Source organism: Hyperoodon ampullatus, assembly GCF_949752795.1.
Source record: "Hyperoodon ampullatus genome assembly, chromosome: 9".
NCBI lineage: Eukaryota > Metazoa > Chordata > Mammalia > Artiodactyla > Ziphiidae > Hyperoodon > Hyperoodon ampullatus.
In genome coordinates this window covers 75508604-75528041 of record NC_136922.1, presented here as the reverse complement: position 1 = coordinate 75528041, position 19438 = coordinate 75508604, and the positions used below count along the sequence as shown (strand labels likewise).

The 19438-nt window shown below is 36.4% G+C and overlaps 1 protein-coding gene across 1 annotated transcript; it reads right to left on the bottom strand.

The window, feature by feature from the left end:
* Positions 1-1012: 1012 nt before the first annotated feature.
* On the bottom strand, positions 1013-17675 carry TES (testin LIM domain protein; the record flags this gene model as incomplete). The annotated part of the gene is made up of 6 exons (XM_079711140.1): positions 1013-1299; positions 3399-3557; positions 3967-4182; positions 5153-5488; positions 6445-6697; positions 17590-17675. 6 exons carry the CDS (start codon positions 17673-17675, stop codon positions 1111-1113), a joined length of 1239 nt encoding a protein of 412 aa, XP_079567266.1. The 3' UTR covers positions 1013-1110.
* Positions 17676-19438: the final 1763 nt, after the last annotated feature.

The window sequence follows — 19438 nt, the reverse complement described above, 5'->3', positions numbered from 1 at the left end:
TCTGAAATGAAAAGGATACAAAGAATAAAGATACAAGTATTAAAGTGAAAGAGACTTTATTTTGAATAATAATATACATATCATTCATTCCATATAATTTTCATAGTGCATAGCTATGTATGGAAGTAGATAAGGAAGAATTAACATTAGAAATATCTAAGGATGGAAGTATACAGGCAAAGAAGGCATTTGATATATACCCATGAAAAGGCATCATAGGACAGTATCCATTAGAAAAGAAAGAAAACCATGCAAAAAGTCTATCCAAACCACAGCAGGCAAGTGCAAACAATACAAGTTATAGTTTCTTGGATACAAAAAGTATGCATGTTCTTTGGATTGAAAGCATAATATAAATGAGTGGCTTGGCTTTTACGTCCAAGCCAAATATCATCTATAGAATTAAAAAGTGTGGATGCCACATGTGACAATAAAATATTCAAGGCCACAGATGGAGGTCATCAGCTTAAAAAGAGAATACTGAGAGGCAGAGCAAATAAAAAAAATAGAGATATGCAATAAAGCCACCTCTGCCTAAGTTAGGAAATAGCAAATGCATAGGCATTAAAATGATAACGGCTCATCATACTATGCTGCATTTCTATTTTCTCTGTCAAAAGAATTCATTGTGTATCACTACAAAATTCAGTGAATAAGACGAGGCAATAAACGTAGAACCTTGGCATTAGGGCAAGTTTAATTTCCTTTTCATTTTATACAAGAAGTGAAAAAGAATATAGAACATGAAATGCTCATCTTTCCATTCAAATACTAACTTTTAAGTGTTTCATATATATTGTGTTTGGCACAAAGGGGGCAGGAATATGAAGAATGATTAAACCCAAGCTTCCAACTCAAAAGATTTTACATCTGGAAAGCCAAGAAAAGGTAAAACTCTTTACCATTTTTAAAATCAAATGCTTAAAGCAGGTTTTAAAAATTGATATGAAAAATTTAATAAGGAAAAACATCGAAGAAAGATACTGAACAAAATCTCCTGGTTTCCTTTATAGTTTCTTTTTTTCCTTTTGTTTTTCCAAATTGCATTTTACAGTAGAAATGCAGACCCCTCTGGTTAGCTATGGCTCAATATTGCTTGGTACTCTCCTCTTAAGACATCATCTTCTTACACTCCACTGAACAGAAAACCATCCCTTCTACTGGCATGAACTTCTGCCCAATGAGACACTTGCTGCAGCAGGAGCACAGAAAGCACTCTGTGGACGCGTGCCAGCTGAAGTTGTTATAGGTCACCCGCTGCACTTCGGGATCAATGGCATTGTGGCATCCTTGACATACCTGTTAAGTCAATTATACAAATAAGAGAAGAAGATGAGAGATCGAACTGTGATGGTAACATTTTCATGTTAGAACAAACTCAGCGCATTGCTTCAGATGGCAGATTAAACTGAGAATGACAACCTCAGAGATATACAACTGAGAATGACCTTCTTCTTGTTAACCTTCATAGCCAACAATTGTTAATCGGGGTCTATATGTGGAACACGGTGAGAAATAACAGGGGAAGTCCAAACAGGACTCAGTACTTGTAAGATATCCCCACGGCAAAAAGTCTTGATGGCAAGTTCCAAAGCAGTGTGTTTGGTTCTAGTGTATTCTATTAGATTTTACATTAGCAATTATAAAAAAAAGTTTTATGATTTTTCCTATACTACCAAATGCTGACAAGGATGTGGAACGATAAGAACTCTCTTTCATTGCTGGTGGAAATGCAAAATGGTTCAGCTAATTTGGAAGACAGTTTGGCAGTTTCTTAAAATTAAACTTACTCTTATCATACAATCCAACAATCATGGTCCTTGGTATTTACCCAAATGAGTTGAAAACTTATGTCCGCACGAAAACCTGCACATGGATGCTTTATTTGTAATTGCCAAAACTTGGAAGATGTTCATCAGTGGGTAAATGGATAAATAAACTATGGCACATTCATACGATTCAGAGCTAAAAAGAAATGAACTGTCAAGCCATGGAGGAACCTTAAATGCACATTACTAAGTTAAAGAAGCCAATCTGGGAAGGCTACATACTGTATGATTCCAACTATATTACACTCTAGCAAAGGCAAAACTATAGAGAAAATAAAAAGATCAGTGGTTGCCAGGGGTAGGGAGTAGGGGACAGGGAGGTAGGAGAGATGAACAGGCAGAGCACAGAGGGCTTATAGGCCAGTGAAAATATTCTGTATGATACTGCAGTGATGGATATATGTCATTTGTCCATTCTATACATTTGTCCAAACCCATGGAATACACATCAACAGTGAACCCTAAGGTAAACTGTGGACTTTGGGTGATTATGATATGTCCATGTAGATTCACCCTTGTTAAAAAATGTACCATTCTGGTGAGTGACGTGGATAATGCTCAAGGCGATGCATGTGAGGGGAGTAGGGAGGATATGGGAAATCTCTGTATCTCCTTAACAATTCTGTTGTAAACCTAAAACTGCTCTAAATAATAGGCTTAAAAAAAAGAGATTTTTCCTCACTCACTAAAGCTTTGAAGTGGTAATTTTACCGGTCTTACCTATGACACATGAGATTATTAACACCACTAATTTCTAGACAGTAGTAAATGAAAATCATGTTCAAAGTAATTAAGGACTCAGTCAAAAAACACTGACAGTGTTTGAGAATAATTAGTTTGCACTAAAAATATAACTTGTAGTTAACTGGCTTCTGTCATGTCATAATTTATGTATAATCTAATATCATGGAACATTAACACATTCCACATACCATTCAGTGTACATGTATGTTATGTACAAATAAACATATGACATACACACATCCACACCCACAAACACACAAAATTTTCTTCTTTAGCTTGACATGTATAGAAAGAAAATAAATGAATAACTGGCAATATTACAGCAGAAAACAAAACTACCCAGTTGAGAGCTCCAAAACACTAGATAGTTCATACACCTTCTTGTTTATATGTATTATAAATCAATGTGTCTAAAGTTTTTGTTTTAAATATTTTATAACAAATGAAGAAACCAACAAGATTGTCCAGCATTACATCAAAGTGACTAATCTTCCACACCCTTGGTCTCTTAATGTGATTGTCAGGAATTCCTGAGAGATGAGGGTGGGTGGGTTGAGGAAGGTCATTTAGCCTGAGCCTTCTTACTTGAAAAGACCTGAAAGTGTGGCTAGTTATCAAGTAGCAGTTTATAGTGTAAACTGCACAGGTAGAATCTTGAGGTGGTTCATCCTAGTCAGTGCATGTATTGTTTTGAATTACCTGAATTTTAACACCCTATGGTAGGAATCACGTGTTTCCTACTTAAGAGTAGTGCTTTCTGTTTCTCCTTTGTAGGAGGCTTAAATAAGGCAGGTCAAGGCTACCACATCCCAAGATGTCTCTTACCACAGCGTGGTTCTTCACATAGCAGGGCTTGCACACGGGCTTGTCATTGACCATCACGTATATTTCCCCAGCTAGGATGTTGTCACAGTCAAAGCAGCAGAAGTGTTTCAGATGCCAGTTCTGGTTTTCTGCCTGGGTATACTCATTGCTGAATATCAGCTGGGAAGAGGATAAAAATAAGATCAATCATGTTTTTTCCTTTTTACTACAAATAACCAAGCTAGGTTCTTTAGACCAATAAGGGATTTAGATCCACAAGGAATATCAGTCAACTTTTTGGGGTGTGAAGTCTGAAAACAACAGAAAGCTTGAACTTGGGTGATTATTTAGTTTAGTTCAAATCAATCTTTTACTTTTCTAGACAGTATTTCATTAGGTAACACAGTTAACATGGACACTCAGAATGACTGAAATTAAAAGTTTTTTTTTCATTCAACTTCTTTGGATATAAATAAAGCAACTAATGCTTGGTTAATTCATCTTACCTTCTCACTAAGGGTGGCCTGGTTACCACGGTGAAGGAGGGTGCAAAAAGGAGCCTGCATTTAGGTGGCCTCAGAGAACATACCTCATCACAGCCAGCACACCGGGGTTTCTCACTGTCACAGTAATGTCTGCCACAGTACAGCTTGCCATTCTTCCAGAAATAAATCATGTCGACCAGAAGTTCATGGCACGTACTGCAGACGAAACAAGCTGGGTGCCACAGTTTATCGTAGCCGGCCCTTTCAGCATAGATGGCTGGGTCTCCTTCCTTCATACTCAGTTTGCAGCAGTAGCAGGACTGAAAGCAAAACCAGCCAAAACAATCTAGTCATCCTAAGACTGGCATTTCTCATCAACAGTTTTAGTAGGAATTCAGAGAAACCACTTTCAAGAGAAATAATTTCTACTGAAATCAGTAATTTGTCCATGTAGGCAATATGGTGTTAGTATTTGTGAAAAGGAATCTCTAGGCTTTCTCCAGGTTCTCCAAACCTAATTCTTGCACCCTATGTGTAACAGAGCATTGTTTTCTGAATTAAAGCTGCTTATGAAAAAAGGCTAATAGTAATTTTCACTTCAATTTTAGTAGTTCTCCCAAAAATGACTACTTTAGAAATTACTGTACTTTTTTTTTCTTTTTTTTAAATACAGGACCAAGCCTTGTTGGTTGATGTGCTAACGGGATCTGTGAGAAACACGTTACAGTAAGTTTAGTTCTTATTTTTTGTTCATCTGTGTCACAATTTGCTTCTACTTTCAAGGCATAAAAAAAAGACTTCAATATCCCTCTCTAGAGAGACTTTTTAAAAGTATGATTGACCATATATCCACATAAATTTAAGTTTGAATTTTAGGCATGTTCTCACAAGCAAAACTGAATTAACCTAAGCATGTATTATTCTTATTTATGGGAAGAGATAGACAATTAACATCAAAATTATGTTTAGAAACAGACTCTAGATTGTATGTTGTATTCCAGCACGACACCAATGCTAACTGCTATGTATACATAAAACTCACAATTATCTTCAGCAACAGATAATCAGAAAACCTGGCTTTAGACCAAGGCTTCAAACATGGTAGATAATTCTCTAAAATAAGCCTAAACTGAATTATAATTCAATTTATTTCCCTCATCTACTCCCTTTTGGAAACAGAGTAACTGTATTCCTCCCCGTCGACCCCGCCCCCCTACCAGCCATTCAAAGAAATGGAATGAACCTGTAAAATATACCAATTGGCCCAACATCGTGACTGTTACCACTTACATACTGAGTTCTTTTGTTTTCGGCCGATTTGTCCTCCATGGCCCCTACCGCTGTCGTGGTGCTTCTATCCCCTCCAGGAATGCATGTTTTGTTGGGACCTTGAGCGTTCATGTCACGGGGTAGTTTGACATCTCCTACTCCCAGAGCCTCGCTCTTATATTTCTTCACAAACTGCTCCATCTCCTTCACCTCTTTGGGAGACAACTCATGGCACTTTGAAGGGTCCTGGTCATGAGCAGGGAGTTGCTTTGCCAACTGCTTCTTCCGGTACTGCGCCCCCTCTGAGCCTGCCACTGGCTGCTTCTCTTTGGGCAGCATCTGCATGTACTGCCTGGCCTAGACCACAAGGAGACCGGTGTTAACCGGGAGATGCCTTGGCCATCATATAAATGATATTTTACAACACTCATTAGAATCAAAATACTGAAGAAAGAAGTCAGTTTTATCCATTACTAACAACTGATCTTCATAATATTAATATCTTGAGATGTTAACACGTTAAAAATGGTACAATAACTAGACTGAGGTCAGTAAAAATGAACACATTTTTCTTCATGAAATTAAAGTTTTTTTTTCCAGTTTCTTTTAATGTTTACATGTGCTAAAATCACTTTGCTGTACACCTGAAACTAACACAACATTGTAAATCAACTATACTCCAATAAAAATTTTAAAAAACAAACCAAAAAAACACAACTGTATAGTTGCAAGAGAATACAATTTTTTAGGCAGCATGTTTAGAATGGTCTAAGGATCATCAGTATTTTCATCACTATAAGAAAATGATATCACAAGATTCACTCTTATGATTTAACTAACCTTCTTAAAAGATTTCCAAATGTCTCCTCTAGTTTTTGTATTAGTGGAAGTAGCTTGACACAAAATAGCATTTTTTTGCCTTACATAGTAAAAGAAATAGTGTTGAACATCTTTTGAATTATAAAAAATGAAAGAAAATTCTATTCTTTAGATATTCTTAACTATCTTAAGAGAAATCTTCTCAAGAGTAACATAGAAGTTACTAGATTTATACAAAACATCTGTTTTTCATTTAATTATTAAAAATGTCAGACCATTTCTTTGAAAAAGTTAACACAGATTATCTAGGTAGTCAAAAGTTCTATGAGGTATCTAATCTTACTTTCAAAAGACCAATAGGAGTTGTAAGTCAAAGTAATGGGGACCCCAGAAAAATAATAGACCTGAGGTCGATTAGGATCACTAAAGGAATTGCCCTAAATAAGTAGCCCATGAACTTTAATACCGGGACTTCCCTCCCCCTTATTATTTACCAATGCCTGATTCTGGACAGGAGGAGCCCATTCATAGGTAACTGTGTTGATGGAGACATTCTTCTTGGCAGCAACTGGATTGGTCAGTATCATAACATTGCGTTTATACATGGGAATTCCATCTGATTTTAGCTTTGCAATCAGGGTGGTATACTTGGTGTCTTCAAAAAGTTTCCCCACTTTTCGATCCTCTTCATTGCTCAAGAGGACATCGTGCTCTTCTTGGCCACACTTGCAGTTACGACATATTTTTCTATAATTTTGGAGATAAGTAGGCAATGATTAATTAGATCTAATCAGTCATACATATATAGTTCAAAATATACTTTTACAAATATTCCACATAATGGTATGCAAAGTCAAGTCTTGGGGAGGGTGAGGAGATTACAAGTAGCCATCCATAAATTTAAACAAGGAAACATATAAATGCATCTTTGCTTTATAAGACTTTGAAAAAAGTCAGGTTTTGATTAAAAAGTGCATGCTCAAGGGGGCATGTCTGAGGATAACTCCATCTGGTATTCCTCATTCTCTCAACCAGATATATAAATAAAACAAAATCACCAAAAAACTATCACAGCAAGCAGTTTCATATTTTACTGCATGATAACAGCCATTGCCCATGGGTTTTTGTTTTTGTTTTTGTTTTTGTCCCTAAGTGAGAGAGAAGGAGGTTGATACATCCTTTTCTGATCAAGGATGGTAATCCAAGATTTAGGTTTAGCTTTTATCATTTCCTTTCTGTCCCCTTTCCAATTTCCTTTCCTCTCTTTTCTCATGTTCTATTTCCTTTCTCTTTTCTCTTTCCTTCCCTTTCCTTCCCCCTTCTTTTATTTCTTCAAACACTTAGTGATCACCTATCATGCGCTCCCTTATGTATAAGAAGACAGATAAAGTCTCTGGCCTTCTTATAGTTGAAGGACACCAACTCCCTTCCCCAGACTGGTCTGGCATGTAATCTTTCATTCATGCAATGTATATGAGTGTCCATGTGCCAAGCAATGAACTTGATACTAGGACATAATAGTGAAAAAATTAGGCCCAGTCTCTGACATTCTAGAACTTACCACCTGGTGGGGAGACAGACATTAAACAAATACACACACATACACACACACACACACACACCCCTGTAATTGCATTTGTGATAAGAAAGAAAAGTACAGGATACTTTGAGAGGGTATAATTTTGACTTAGAACTGGTGAGGAGAGGAATCCATAAGAACATTACTCCATAAGAAAGTGACATTTAGGTTGAGATCTGAAGGATGTGTAAAACAGGTGTGAATTGTGTATGTGTGTGTATTTGAGAAGAGGTAATGAAAGGAGAATAAAAGCCTCCAGACATTCTGGGTAGAAAGAGTATTTGTGGTGGTCCTGAATTAGGAAAGAGATTGTGCCCTTAGGTCCCATGATCAGAAAAGTCTGGTATGACTACAGTGAGGTAAGTAAATGGGGTGGTGACAAGGTTGGAGAGGTAGGCAAGCCTGAGATCATGCAGGGACTTGTAGGGCACATTAAGAAATTTGGCTTTCATTATAAGAGCAATCAGGAGGCACTGAAGGCTTTTAAGTAATGGAATAACATGATTAGATCATTTTCAAAAATTGTATACTTGCCACATGGAGAATGAATTAGGGGTAGACATAACTGAAAGTAGGGAGACCAGTTAACATGTCAATGGTGCATCCAATTTGCAATGGCAAGGTTCTAAATAACAGGGATTCTACTGCTACTTCGCAAGTGGAATTTACAACTTGGATGATTATTGTTTTGGCCTGGGTAAGATGTGTAATAGCTTGGACTAGATTATTTGACGTTGGAGATAAAAAGAAAGGAACAAATTTAAGATATCCTTGAATGTGAAACTGACTAAACTTTGTGGATATAGTGATGGTGAAGGGAAGGTCCAGTCTGTTAAAAAATGAACCCAGGTTTCCAGGATGAGTAAGTTGATGAAAGGAATGTAATTTCTTAGATTGTAAAAGCAAAAGAACAGATCTGAGGTATGGGGCAAAAGGTTGGTGAAAGTTATCCAAAACTGAAATAATAAGTTTGAAATGCCTATGAGACAGGGTAAAGATATCAAGTAGATTATAGGATATATAGATCTAGTGTTAAAAACTGTAGCCTGATAGAAAATATAAGTCCGGAAGTCAGGGAATTAATTGAACAGGTCACTTTCACTTCCTGGAGGAAGAGCAGAGGAAGAAAATGAGGACTCAGGAAGGAGTCTGGTAAAGGAGCAGAAGCTGGAAAAGGTGACAGAGGAAAACAGAGGAGTGGAGAGACTTTGTGGGGTAAAAACATATACTGGTACTAAAATACAGGGCAATGATAGCATATAAGTTAGAGGGAGGAATCTGAGTTTTAAAAAAACATTCTAATATCCTTATATTGTTCAGGAAGATACTGAAGATATAGATTAACATTAGATGTTAAATATGTATGTTAAAATATCTAGGTAACTAAAGAAAGAAATGTAATTTCTAAACTAAAAGAGAAAGGAATTAAAGTATAAAAATGTAATTAGTCAAATAAGAGAGGAGAAAAAAATAAACGGAGGCAATTAGGACATGCAGAAAGCAAAAATTAGATGGTTGATATAACCCAAGCATATCAACAGTCACAATAAATGGACCCATTTCTCCAGCTGAAAGATGAAGGCTTTCAGAAGGATAATACAACAAAATTAAACAATATGCTGTCTGTAAGAAACGCTTAAATTTTAAACACACAGAAAGGATGAAAGTATAAAGATGCAAAAAGATTAACCAGGCAAATACCAACAAAATGTAAGTTAGATACCTATATGAATATCATACAATTAATGTTTTTTCCTTTAATGACTATTAAAGAGAGTCACTTCATTGTAACAAACATTTAAAAACACTTCTATGATATAACAATTCTGAACTTAATACAACCTAATAACCTAACTTCAACATATATAAGCAAAAGTAACAGAACTATAAGAAATAAATGAACAAACCCATCATTATGGTGAGACTAAAAAAATTAGAAATGAATATTTGAATAACACAATTATCAAGCTTGATCTAACAGACACATAAAAATATCATATCCAGTGATTGGAGAACATACATTCTTTTTATAAGTATTTGAAACACTTTGAAAATCTAAAAGTCTACTATGCCATAGAGCAAGGCTCAATAAATGCCCAAGATCATCAACCACACTATCTGAACAGAATGCAATTATGTTAGAAATCATCAGCAAAAACGTAACTACAAAGTACTTTTTTTAAAAAGCCTCTTAAAAAATTCAATGTTGAAAGAAAAAATCACAATAGAAATTAAAACCAAAATCATTTTAGGAAAAAAGAAAGCAAAAATATTACTTCCTGAAACTTGTAGAACACAACTAAAGGGATGCTGAGGAGGAAATTTATACTTACGGTATGCTCAAATTAGAAAGAAGAATAAAAATTAATAAGCTAAGTGTTTAATTCAGGAAGTTAGGAAAAATTCAGACTAAACCTAAAGTAAAAAAGAAGGAAAATAAAGATAACAGCAGAAACTGATAAGGTAAATGTTTGCTTCCCGTCAGATATAGGAAAAGGGTTCAATACATTTCAACATTTCTTCTGATTACATTTTAAAGTAATTTTAGCTGTAGAAGGGAATTAGGACTTTAGAAAGGGTTTCTGGAAAAGAAACCCACAAGACTCAGCATCCATCACACTTAGTGCATTCATTTTAGGATCTAAAGCAAGAAAGCAACCTTGCCATCGTGACTTCATTCATTTTGTCCTGTGGGTACTAATCAGAGCAGTAAGAAAGTTCAAAGAAATACAAGTCATAAGGATTCATCAGAAAGGAAGAAACTAAACTGTTGTTGTTAACCACACATGCTATGACTGATCATATAAAAATGTATCAGCATCATTAAGAGTTTAATAAGTCTTATGGATTTAAAATTAATATAAATCATTGGATTTCTCTACATCAGAAAATTAGCAAAAAACAAAACAACTAAAAAACTCTTTGCCAAATAACAAATTATTAAATAATAATTGATTTTTGTGTCCTGTTTTCTTAAGGTGAGGTATGCAAACTGAAAACATTAGATCTGACTTATACAGTCCCAGAAAGAGAGAGAAAGAAAGAGACAGAGTGTCAGAGATATGAAGGTGGAGAGGCTAAATACTTCCCTTGTGCACACACTGGTCAGAATTCTTTATTTGGTAAGAATTCGCTGAAGAGTTTGCATATTCCAGTTCAGCTAGAAAAGCCTCTTACATCTGGTTATCTCATACTTCCATCTAGTGGAAAGGAGCATACTATTCCACTACAGTATGTTCTTCATTCTTGTTCTTTGGTTAACAAAAACAAGATAATTATTCATAAAACTATCACATTGCTTTTGGATCAAGTTTTAAATCACACCTTCCTGAGGGTAAAGAGGTGGGTTGGGAATTTAGTTCTTAATATAGATAAATAGATCCTTATATGGCTGTGAACTATGGCATGCATCCTAATATTAGCAAAGTGGTTCACTAAAGAAGGAAGTAATAATTTTACAAGGATGTGATGAATACTGGAGTTCCTTTGGAAATGTTTATTATCCAGTTCTACACCAGTACAACATGTATGCTGTGAAATGAGGGGAGTTAGATTCTAGAATCTGAAAGACAAATAGTAAAGGAGTAAGTGAAATAAAGCCTGTGGGCTTTCTAAAGCATGAACTATATATACTACGACAAGCTGTAGCATGGTTAAATAAATTATATTTACTGTGAAAATGTTATATAAAAGAGGTATATTAACCAGTGATATAATAGCCATCTCTATATTTTTTCTTATTTTTCATCTTGGCTATTCTTGGAATATTTACATTCTGAGAAAATCTATATTCCCTGTCCACCCCTTCATCCACCTGAAATACCTTTATTAAAGCAAGAAAAATCAGGTTAAAACACTACACCAATAGCAGCAGTGATGAGGGAAAAAGAAGTAGCTAAAGAAGTCAGACTATGTCTGATTATCAGTTTTCTAAGTGGGGAAAACCTATGATTGACTCATGATAGTTTTTAAAATTCCAATATATTATTAGCCTCATCTGCATCCTTACCCCAGCATGGTAACCTGCAGTAACAGAGCACTTGGCAGGAATGTGACTCAAGAAGGGTAGGATGGTTCTTTTAGTCAGAGTTGTCATCACTGAAGTAGCTGGAATGACCACATCCCTTCCAGACTCCTAATACCAGAGCTCCATTTCTACAGTAAAAAGGGACAGCTACAAACCACTAGGCAAGAAATAAACCCATAAAATCTGGGCCAGGTGCCAAGGGCTATCCATGTGGAAATGTGTGCCATCTACTACTTATCTAGGTTTAAAAAAATGTTTTAAATCCTTTTCTTGGGATTTTAGTCTACAGTGTTTTATATTTGAATCTCCCATATTTAAATTAAAATTATTTTATTTTTAGAAATATCTTTTAAGAACTTTCAAAGTCATCTGGAAACTAGCCAATAAATTTATTAAAAGGAGAATTTTGTTAAGGAATTAGGGAAGAAAGAGATACCATTATCTTTGTATCTAAGAGAAGGCATGAGGATGAGTGGGACATATATATTTAATTTCAGTCTAAAATAACCCAGATTCCATCCCTTTTAAGAAAACAAGGAACTTTAAAAAATTGGTTTTATGCCAACCTGAAACAAAACAAAAACAGGGCTTAGGTGAGCTTAGTATCCATGTGCTAGGGGCTATGTTTGTAAGGTTTGTACGGTATCTTTCCTCAGATGATTCCCACATAACTTCTGATGATATATGTAGACTTAAATAGTTTATTTTTATTAAATTTATTTGAGCTATTCCAATTCAATAGCAGTTTGGGGGAGTATATAAATCAGTTCCCATACTTAGCACAGTTGTCTTATCTCTAAATCTTCTAAACTGCCCTAAAGCAATTCTCCCCAAGCTCTCCATGGGATGTTAATTAAAGTTGTGTGAAGGGAAAAAAGGTGTGTGTGTGGGGGAATTCTGAGTTAAGTTAGTTTAAAACAGTCTTTTTTATGACTTTCTAAAAAGGATGTGAGGGTAGACTGGTAGACTGGGAAGCTCTAAGATGTGGGAGGAGGAGAGTTATTTGTACTAAAAAGTTTTTGTACAAAAATGTTTAATGCTGTTAACACATACACATGCAAAGATTAATATGCATGACAAATCAGAACTGTATTCTCAAAATTTTACATTACAACTTCAGAGTTCTTGAGTTAAGTCCATGAGAGAGAGTACCAAAATTTACCGAAAGCATTGCCTCAGAAAAGTAGATTTACAGTTTCAAGCTGAAAGCAGTCAAGAAACTATCCCTCATCCCCTCAATAGAGAAATTATTTTTGTAGTACTATTTGTAAAAATTATTATTTTTCCAAGGCAAGTAGTAGCAACTGGAGTGCTTTGACACGCTGCCAGCAGTCACAGTGATTTAAAGGAATGGTCATGGCACTGCTATAAACCAATAATTTAAAAGAGTTGGAAGGTGCCCTTTTACAACAGGGATACACATATATGGACTTAAGCGTGGGCCTCTGTTATAGAATTCAGCACAAGCATTAATCCATTTATGGTGGGGAATTTTCAGTTTTCAGCCAGCTCTAACCCAATCAGAAATTCTCCGGACAGATGTATGCTATATTCAAGTAACACTTTTCTTGTAAAATGTAACTCTTTTATTGGAAGGATTTATCAAGGATAAGACAAATGAATAATTCTATTACTTATATGATAAATGACCTGTGGTTCCAATGATATGAAATAATTGGCTATAAACTCTTTGATATCTTGGGTTTCTTTCTTGCATTTCATAAATATTTGTTATCTTTAAATATTACTTAAAAGTGTGCCCAGAAGATAGTAGCTCTTATGTGATAAGTATCAGGTCTCCTCAACTTTTTATTTTTCTCTGGTCTTGTAATTACTGGTGCATTGAAAAAAAAGGAGAGCTCACAGTTAAAATATCACTGTCCACCAAAATGTCTATCTATGCCGCAAAAGTGCCACATGTAGGGTGGATAGTCTGGTGCAGTCCACAGTTCACTGGGCAGGAGAGTGTAAAGAAGGTTCTGCGTTTCTGTTCTATCCTGTAGAAAGGTGGTGATAAGGGAGGTTTTGGCAAGCTTTGGGTCCAAATTCCAGCTCTGCCATCGATAAGCCTTGCTTAGTAAGTTATTTAACTTTCTTAGTCTTTGACTTCTTGTATATAAAACAGGAATACTACCAGTTATCTCAAAAAGTATTATGAGGATTAGGTACAATCAGGTAAATAAAGCAGGAAGCAGAATTTTAAGACGGTCCCATGACCTTCACCCCTGGTGTTATTCCTATTATTATGTTACTTTATATGGAAAAGGGGAGATTATCCAGGTGTGCCTAATCTAATCACAAGAGCCCTTAAAAAATATTTTCTCTGGCTGGGAGCATGAGAGGAATTCAGAGAGATCGAAGGTGCAGAAAGGATTCTAAGCAATGTTGTTAGCTTAGAAGATGGAGTTTGCCAAGTGCTGAGGAATGTGAGTGGCTTCTAGAAGCTGAGAGCAGCCACTGGCTGACAGCCAGCAAGGAAACAGGGACCTCAGGCTTACAACCACAAGGAAATGAATTCTACCAACCTGAGGAGTGAGCCTGGAGGCAGATTCTGACCCCAGAGTTTCCAGATTGGAGCTCAACCTACCCAACGCTCTGATTTCAGACCCTAAGCAGAGACTCCAGCTAAGCTGCCTAGACTTCTGATCTAAAGCATAAATGGATATTGAGTTAATTAACAGGTGTTATTTTAGCCTGCTAAATTTGTAGCAATTTGTTATGCAGCAACAGAAAACTATTACAAGTGTTTATTGGTGTGTGACACAGAAGATGTTCATATATTATATCTCTTATTAATAACTAATAGGCTCAAACAAGTCATTTTTAACTCCCTTGGGTTTTAGTTCTTTGATCTGTAAAATGAGGTTTGGCTAGCTAAGTTAGGAGTCCCACTCTAAACTTCCATACATCTAACAGTTCATTTTCAGCTTTTTACAACTTTCGAGACACACCTTGAATAGACAGTCACGCCTGTTGGATCTCTTCCACTCACTCTCTAGATCCATTCTGCACAGTACCCTGTGCTGTGCCCTAGGAGGCTGACCCCTAAGGACTGCAGCAGTGTGTTACCTTGTCCCCAGCAATGGAAAGCACCAGCACGAAGTCCAAGTGATGAAGAAAATGAGGTCTGAGTATTTATTTCCTGGCTTCCTACAAGTGTACAAGGTGCTAAGGGGGGAAATGATTTACTTTACTTGGGAGTGTGCAGGAGCAGGGAAAGAGGGTGCTATAGACTGAACTGTGTCCCTCCCCAAATTCCTATGTTGAAGCTGTAAACCCCAATGTGACTGTATTGGGAGACAGAGCTTTTAGAAAGTAAAGTTAAATGAGATCATAAGGGTGGGGTCCTAATCTGATATGACTGGTGGCCATATAACAAGAGGAAGAGAGAGATCTTTCTCTCTCTCTCTATGTACACACACAGAGAAAAGGACACGTGAGGACACAGTCACAAGGTGGTCATCTACAAAACAGGAAGTGGTTCTGGTGAGGATGCTTTGATCAACCATGCTGATGCTTTGATCTTGGACTTCTAGCCTCCAGAACTGTAAGACAATAAACTTCTGCTGTTTAAGCCACCAGTCTATGGTATTTTGCTATAGAAGCCTGAGCTGACTAATACAGGGAGCAAAGAAGACTTCTCAGAGATAGTGCTTGGGCTAAGACTTGAAGAGAACAGGAAGGACTTTTTGTTTCCAGGTGGTGAGATGGAGGGTCTTTCCAGGCAAAGGGAACATGAGACAAGGCACAGAAATTTCAGGAAATAGCATGTGTCCAAGTAGTTGAAGCACAGGTGCCTGAAATGGGAGGGGAGGCTGGAACAGTAGCAGAGGCCAGATATTGAGGTTTAACATCAAAGGCCAAAGACTTTGCTTAAAGGATCAACTCCAGTGGGAAAACACTGAAGGTTCTTAAGCTATTGGGAAGTACATAATAGTATCCATTTTCAAAAGACCGTTCTTGTGGCTGCATAGAAGGCCAGACTGATAACAGTGAAGAATAATTAGGCTCTGATTTTCACAATGTGCTCCATGAGGCCCTAAGGGTCTCAGAAGTCCAGGGTCACCGTGAAGATGGAGGAGGAAGCTAAGTGGACAGGATCCTGAGACCCCATGTCCACTTCAGTCCCAGCCCTGAAGTTCTGTGGCCCTGGGCCAGACCTGGAATCTTTGTTACACTCAGGACAACCAGCCTTAGAAAGTCTGTAAAAGGTCTTCAAAGACTGTACTGAAAATGGCTCATCTGGAGGTAAAGGCACTTACCCTCAAGCCTTCCAGCTGTGGTGAAAAGGTCAAGGAATTATCAAAAATTCTGAGAAATGTATCTGGAATGCCAGGAATAAGACAGCACTACTAAGTAACACCATTTGGACAGACTATATAAACCCAAGTTAGATTGGAGGCCATGACAAAGCCCTAGTATTTTATGGCTCTTAGCAGATTCTCAGACAATACCCAGGTAAGGAGATGAGATTGTGTGGAAAAATTAAAATAAATAAGTGATTTTCATGTCATAGATATCTGTTCTTATCTGACATTTTTATCTGAAAATATCAGATGATAGTTATCTACAATACAAAAATAACATAGAGCAAATAAGAACTACTATAAACTAACCTGATTTAGAGAAAAGACGCCATCACTTAGGAATGAGCTTTAAAAATCTCATCAGCAGTTTTTGGCAAATGTATAGTCAAACTAAAAAGAGTATATTTTAAGACTGTGAAGCAAGCACTGTGCCCAGCAGAGGGCAGTGCAGCTCTCCACAAAACTCACTGAGTACAAATGAGAGTCGCGCTCACATTAGGAGCTGAAATATTCTAATCCATGAAAACTACTTTGTCTCTGGTGACTTTACCTTTCTAAAACGTGACAGACATATTGACAAACTGCTATGTCCCTTGAAGAGGTAGCACAAGGAAGAGCTATTAAAGTCCTGTAATTTTGAAATTCCCTGGAACATATTAGCTCCTTCCAGATAAAGAACTGTATCATCATTTGGGGAGGGCTAAGGTTTCCTTTGCCTTCACTATTTAAAACAACTGTCTTTGTTTCCTAAAACTTACTAAATAAATGAGCTTTTAAAAGAGCCTAATATCCCAAATTTTATTTTACATTCTCCTTTAACTTGCACTGTATACCGCCTCAATAGCTGAGGACATTTTTTATTCTAGAGCATTTCCTATGGAAATACGCAGTACAAAAGTGGTTCTCAAGTAAGATTCATTCCAACAGGCAGCTTCCATCCTAATAATGTATGGTTGATCATTTTAGTATTTTTCTTCTAGCAATATTGTGCTAATTCTAACTTTGAACAGACTTATAAACTACTATTACAGTCTTGACAGCCACTGATGAACATTTATGTTCTTCAAAAGAACAGGTTTAAAATACCAATTTTAGGTTTATATGATGTATGATAATACTTTTTTAAAAACATGCAAATAAGAGCTATACAAAATACACATTTTTGATCCACTAACATTCATCCTCCACATATAGGCACTTGATTCAAACCAAAACAATGGCGATGAATTATTATTTTTTTAAACTCAAGTGTTTCAAAGTTTTTCAGTAGTAAATTTACAGCTGAAAATTTTGAAAAGACCTAGATTCAAGTCAATTTCCTGAGAACTAGGACATGACTGCTCAATTCATCATATTTATTGTTTATCGCAAATGTACAGATGAGATGTGCAGTTATACGTTTTTAACAAAAGAATAACTAATAAATAGTCCTTCAAGATTACCACAAACTTATTTGCCACTCAGAAAAGAAACGTATTCAGTATTTCAGTCTCATAGGAAAACTGAAGAACAGCAAATAAATCAAACAATTCTAAATATAGTCACTATGGCCCAATTAGCTCGAATAATGATGGGAAGTCAGAATAGCTTTACTTCTTAGAAAAGAATATAACAGATCCACAACTTAGCAACCATGCTGGGTAGCCTGTAAGCGATCTCTGCTGTCTGAGGAAGCAGTGACAAAAAGCAGGAATTACTATTGTGGTTGTGGTTTTCAAAACGTTACCTCCAGAAGTGCAGTTCGAACCCCTCACATTTTCCTTTGCATTTTAAACAGGGGGCTCCAAATCCTTGCTCATGTCCTAAGCCCATCTGTTAAAGAGAAAACAACATGAACCTGTTATTACATTTTTAAAAAAGATCTTAAAAAATTCAATAAATCACACCTTTAATTGTATTTACCACTCTTGTTGATATAACTTGCAAATAAATCTTTTATGAGTGTCACATTGTTTAGTCAGTGATGACACCCAGGTACACTAAATGGCGATTCCAAGTACACACACAACATACTTTGTATTCTTACTGCTTTTTTTCATGAATAGAAAAGCATTAGAATACAACTACATAGAAGACTACAAATATTGCAAGTGACAAAAAGTCATGAATTCATCTCTTTGGCCACTTCATGACCTGTATACAATAGATACAGGGAGCAGTCAGAGGAGCCAGAGCTCGGAAAGCAAGCCTAGCCCCAAATGACATATTTTTTGGCAAACACGGAACATGCAAATGATTTAGGGAAATACAATTTAATATTATTATTTTATTTTTTGATAAATATAATAATAATAATAATAGCAACAACAAACATATTGAATGCCAGGAATAGAGATAAAGTATTTCTCTCATTGAAATCCTACAGAACCTCATAAAATGCTTATAAAGTAGGCAATAGTGTTCTCCATCTTAGAGATGACAACTGAAATTCAGAGAGGCTGTAGAGCTTGCTTAAGATCAAAATGTTAATAAATGGTAGAGAAGAGATCTGACTCCAGGTCTACCTGATTCCAAGATCTGTGCTCTTATGCCTGAGGAAGGGGTGGAGGGGTTGTACTACTGTCCTCATTATAGCAGACTATTTCCCTTTCCCGTATTAAACAATAACGCTTTGGAACTCCTGAGACATGACTTAATAAGCAGAAGAGGGGGGTGCAGATGAGGGAAGGACACAAGAAGGAATGGAACCTCTTTTACCCAACTATTGATACTAGAGTAAAAAAGATTGACTGGCTTTGCTTCAGCACATCGGCAAATCACCAGTGCCTCGATTATTCTGTAGCTTAAATATTACATCAGTGACTGCTGACAAATTTGTTACTGCCTAGTGTCTGGAGTAAGAGTTCAAGCCAGATGAGAGATTTTTTTCAGTGGCTCCCTGTTGTAGCTTGACCAAGTTGTGTTTCTCACTGTGCAATCAAAACCACATTGTAACTTGTTCCTTGAAAGATCAGCTTGACCATGCCCTGAAGTTTAAATGAAGCCCTTCCATTTTTCCCTGAAGAAAATGACCACATCCTCTTATGATAACTAAGGGCATATTCAAAACCAGCTGGTCCACCCAGCTGCTTAGGAGAACCTACAATATTTTAAAGGCATACCCTCTCAAGAATACTTTCTAAAGGGGATAAAAATCTGTCCAGCATAAACTAAACTTTGTCACCTTTGCCATGTCTCCATTACCAATTTTCAAAGATTTAGAATTCTCTAAATTGTATACTTTAACACTAGACACTTTTTTTTTAAAGAATGAAATTATTTCCTTGTCACTGATCATTATAGTTCACAGTACGGAAATAAAGTGGGTTACGCAAAAGACAGAGAGAATCTAGCTATTTTAGTTTTCTGGTCTTTTGCAAGGAACATAATTAAAGAGTTTTCTCCATTATGATATCCACAGTAAAATGAACAGCAAATCTAAAAAGAGGTCAATTCTTTTTCAAGCCCTTTCTAGTTTTCCATTACAGGAGAGGTAACAATCCTGAATCCTCCTGGTATATGGATTTGCCTCATACTGTGTTTCATGCATCTCCTGCTAAACTCTGATCCCAAATGAAAATTAGGATTACATTATT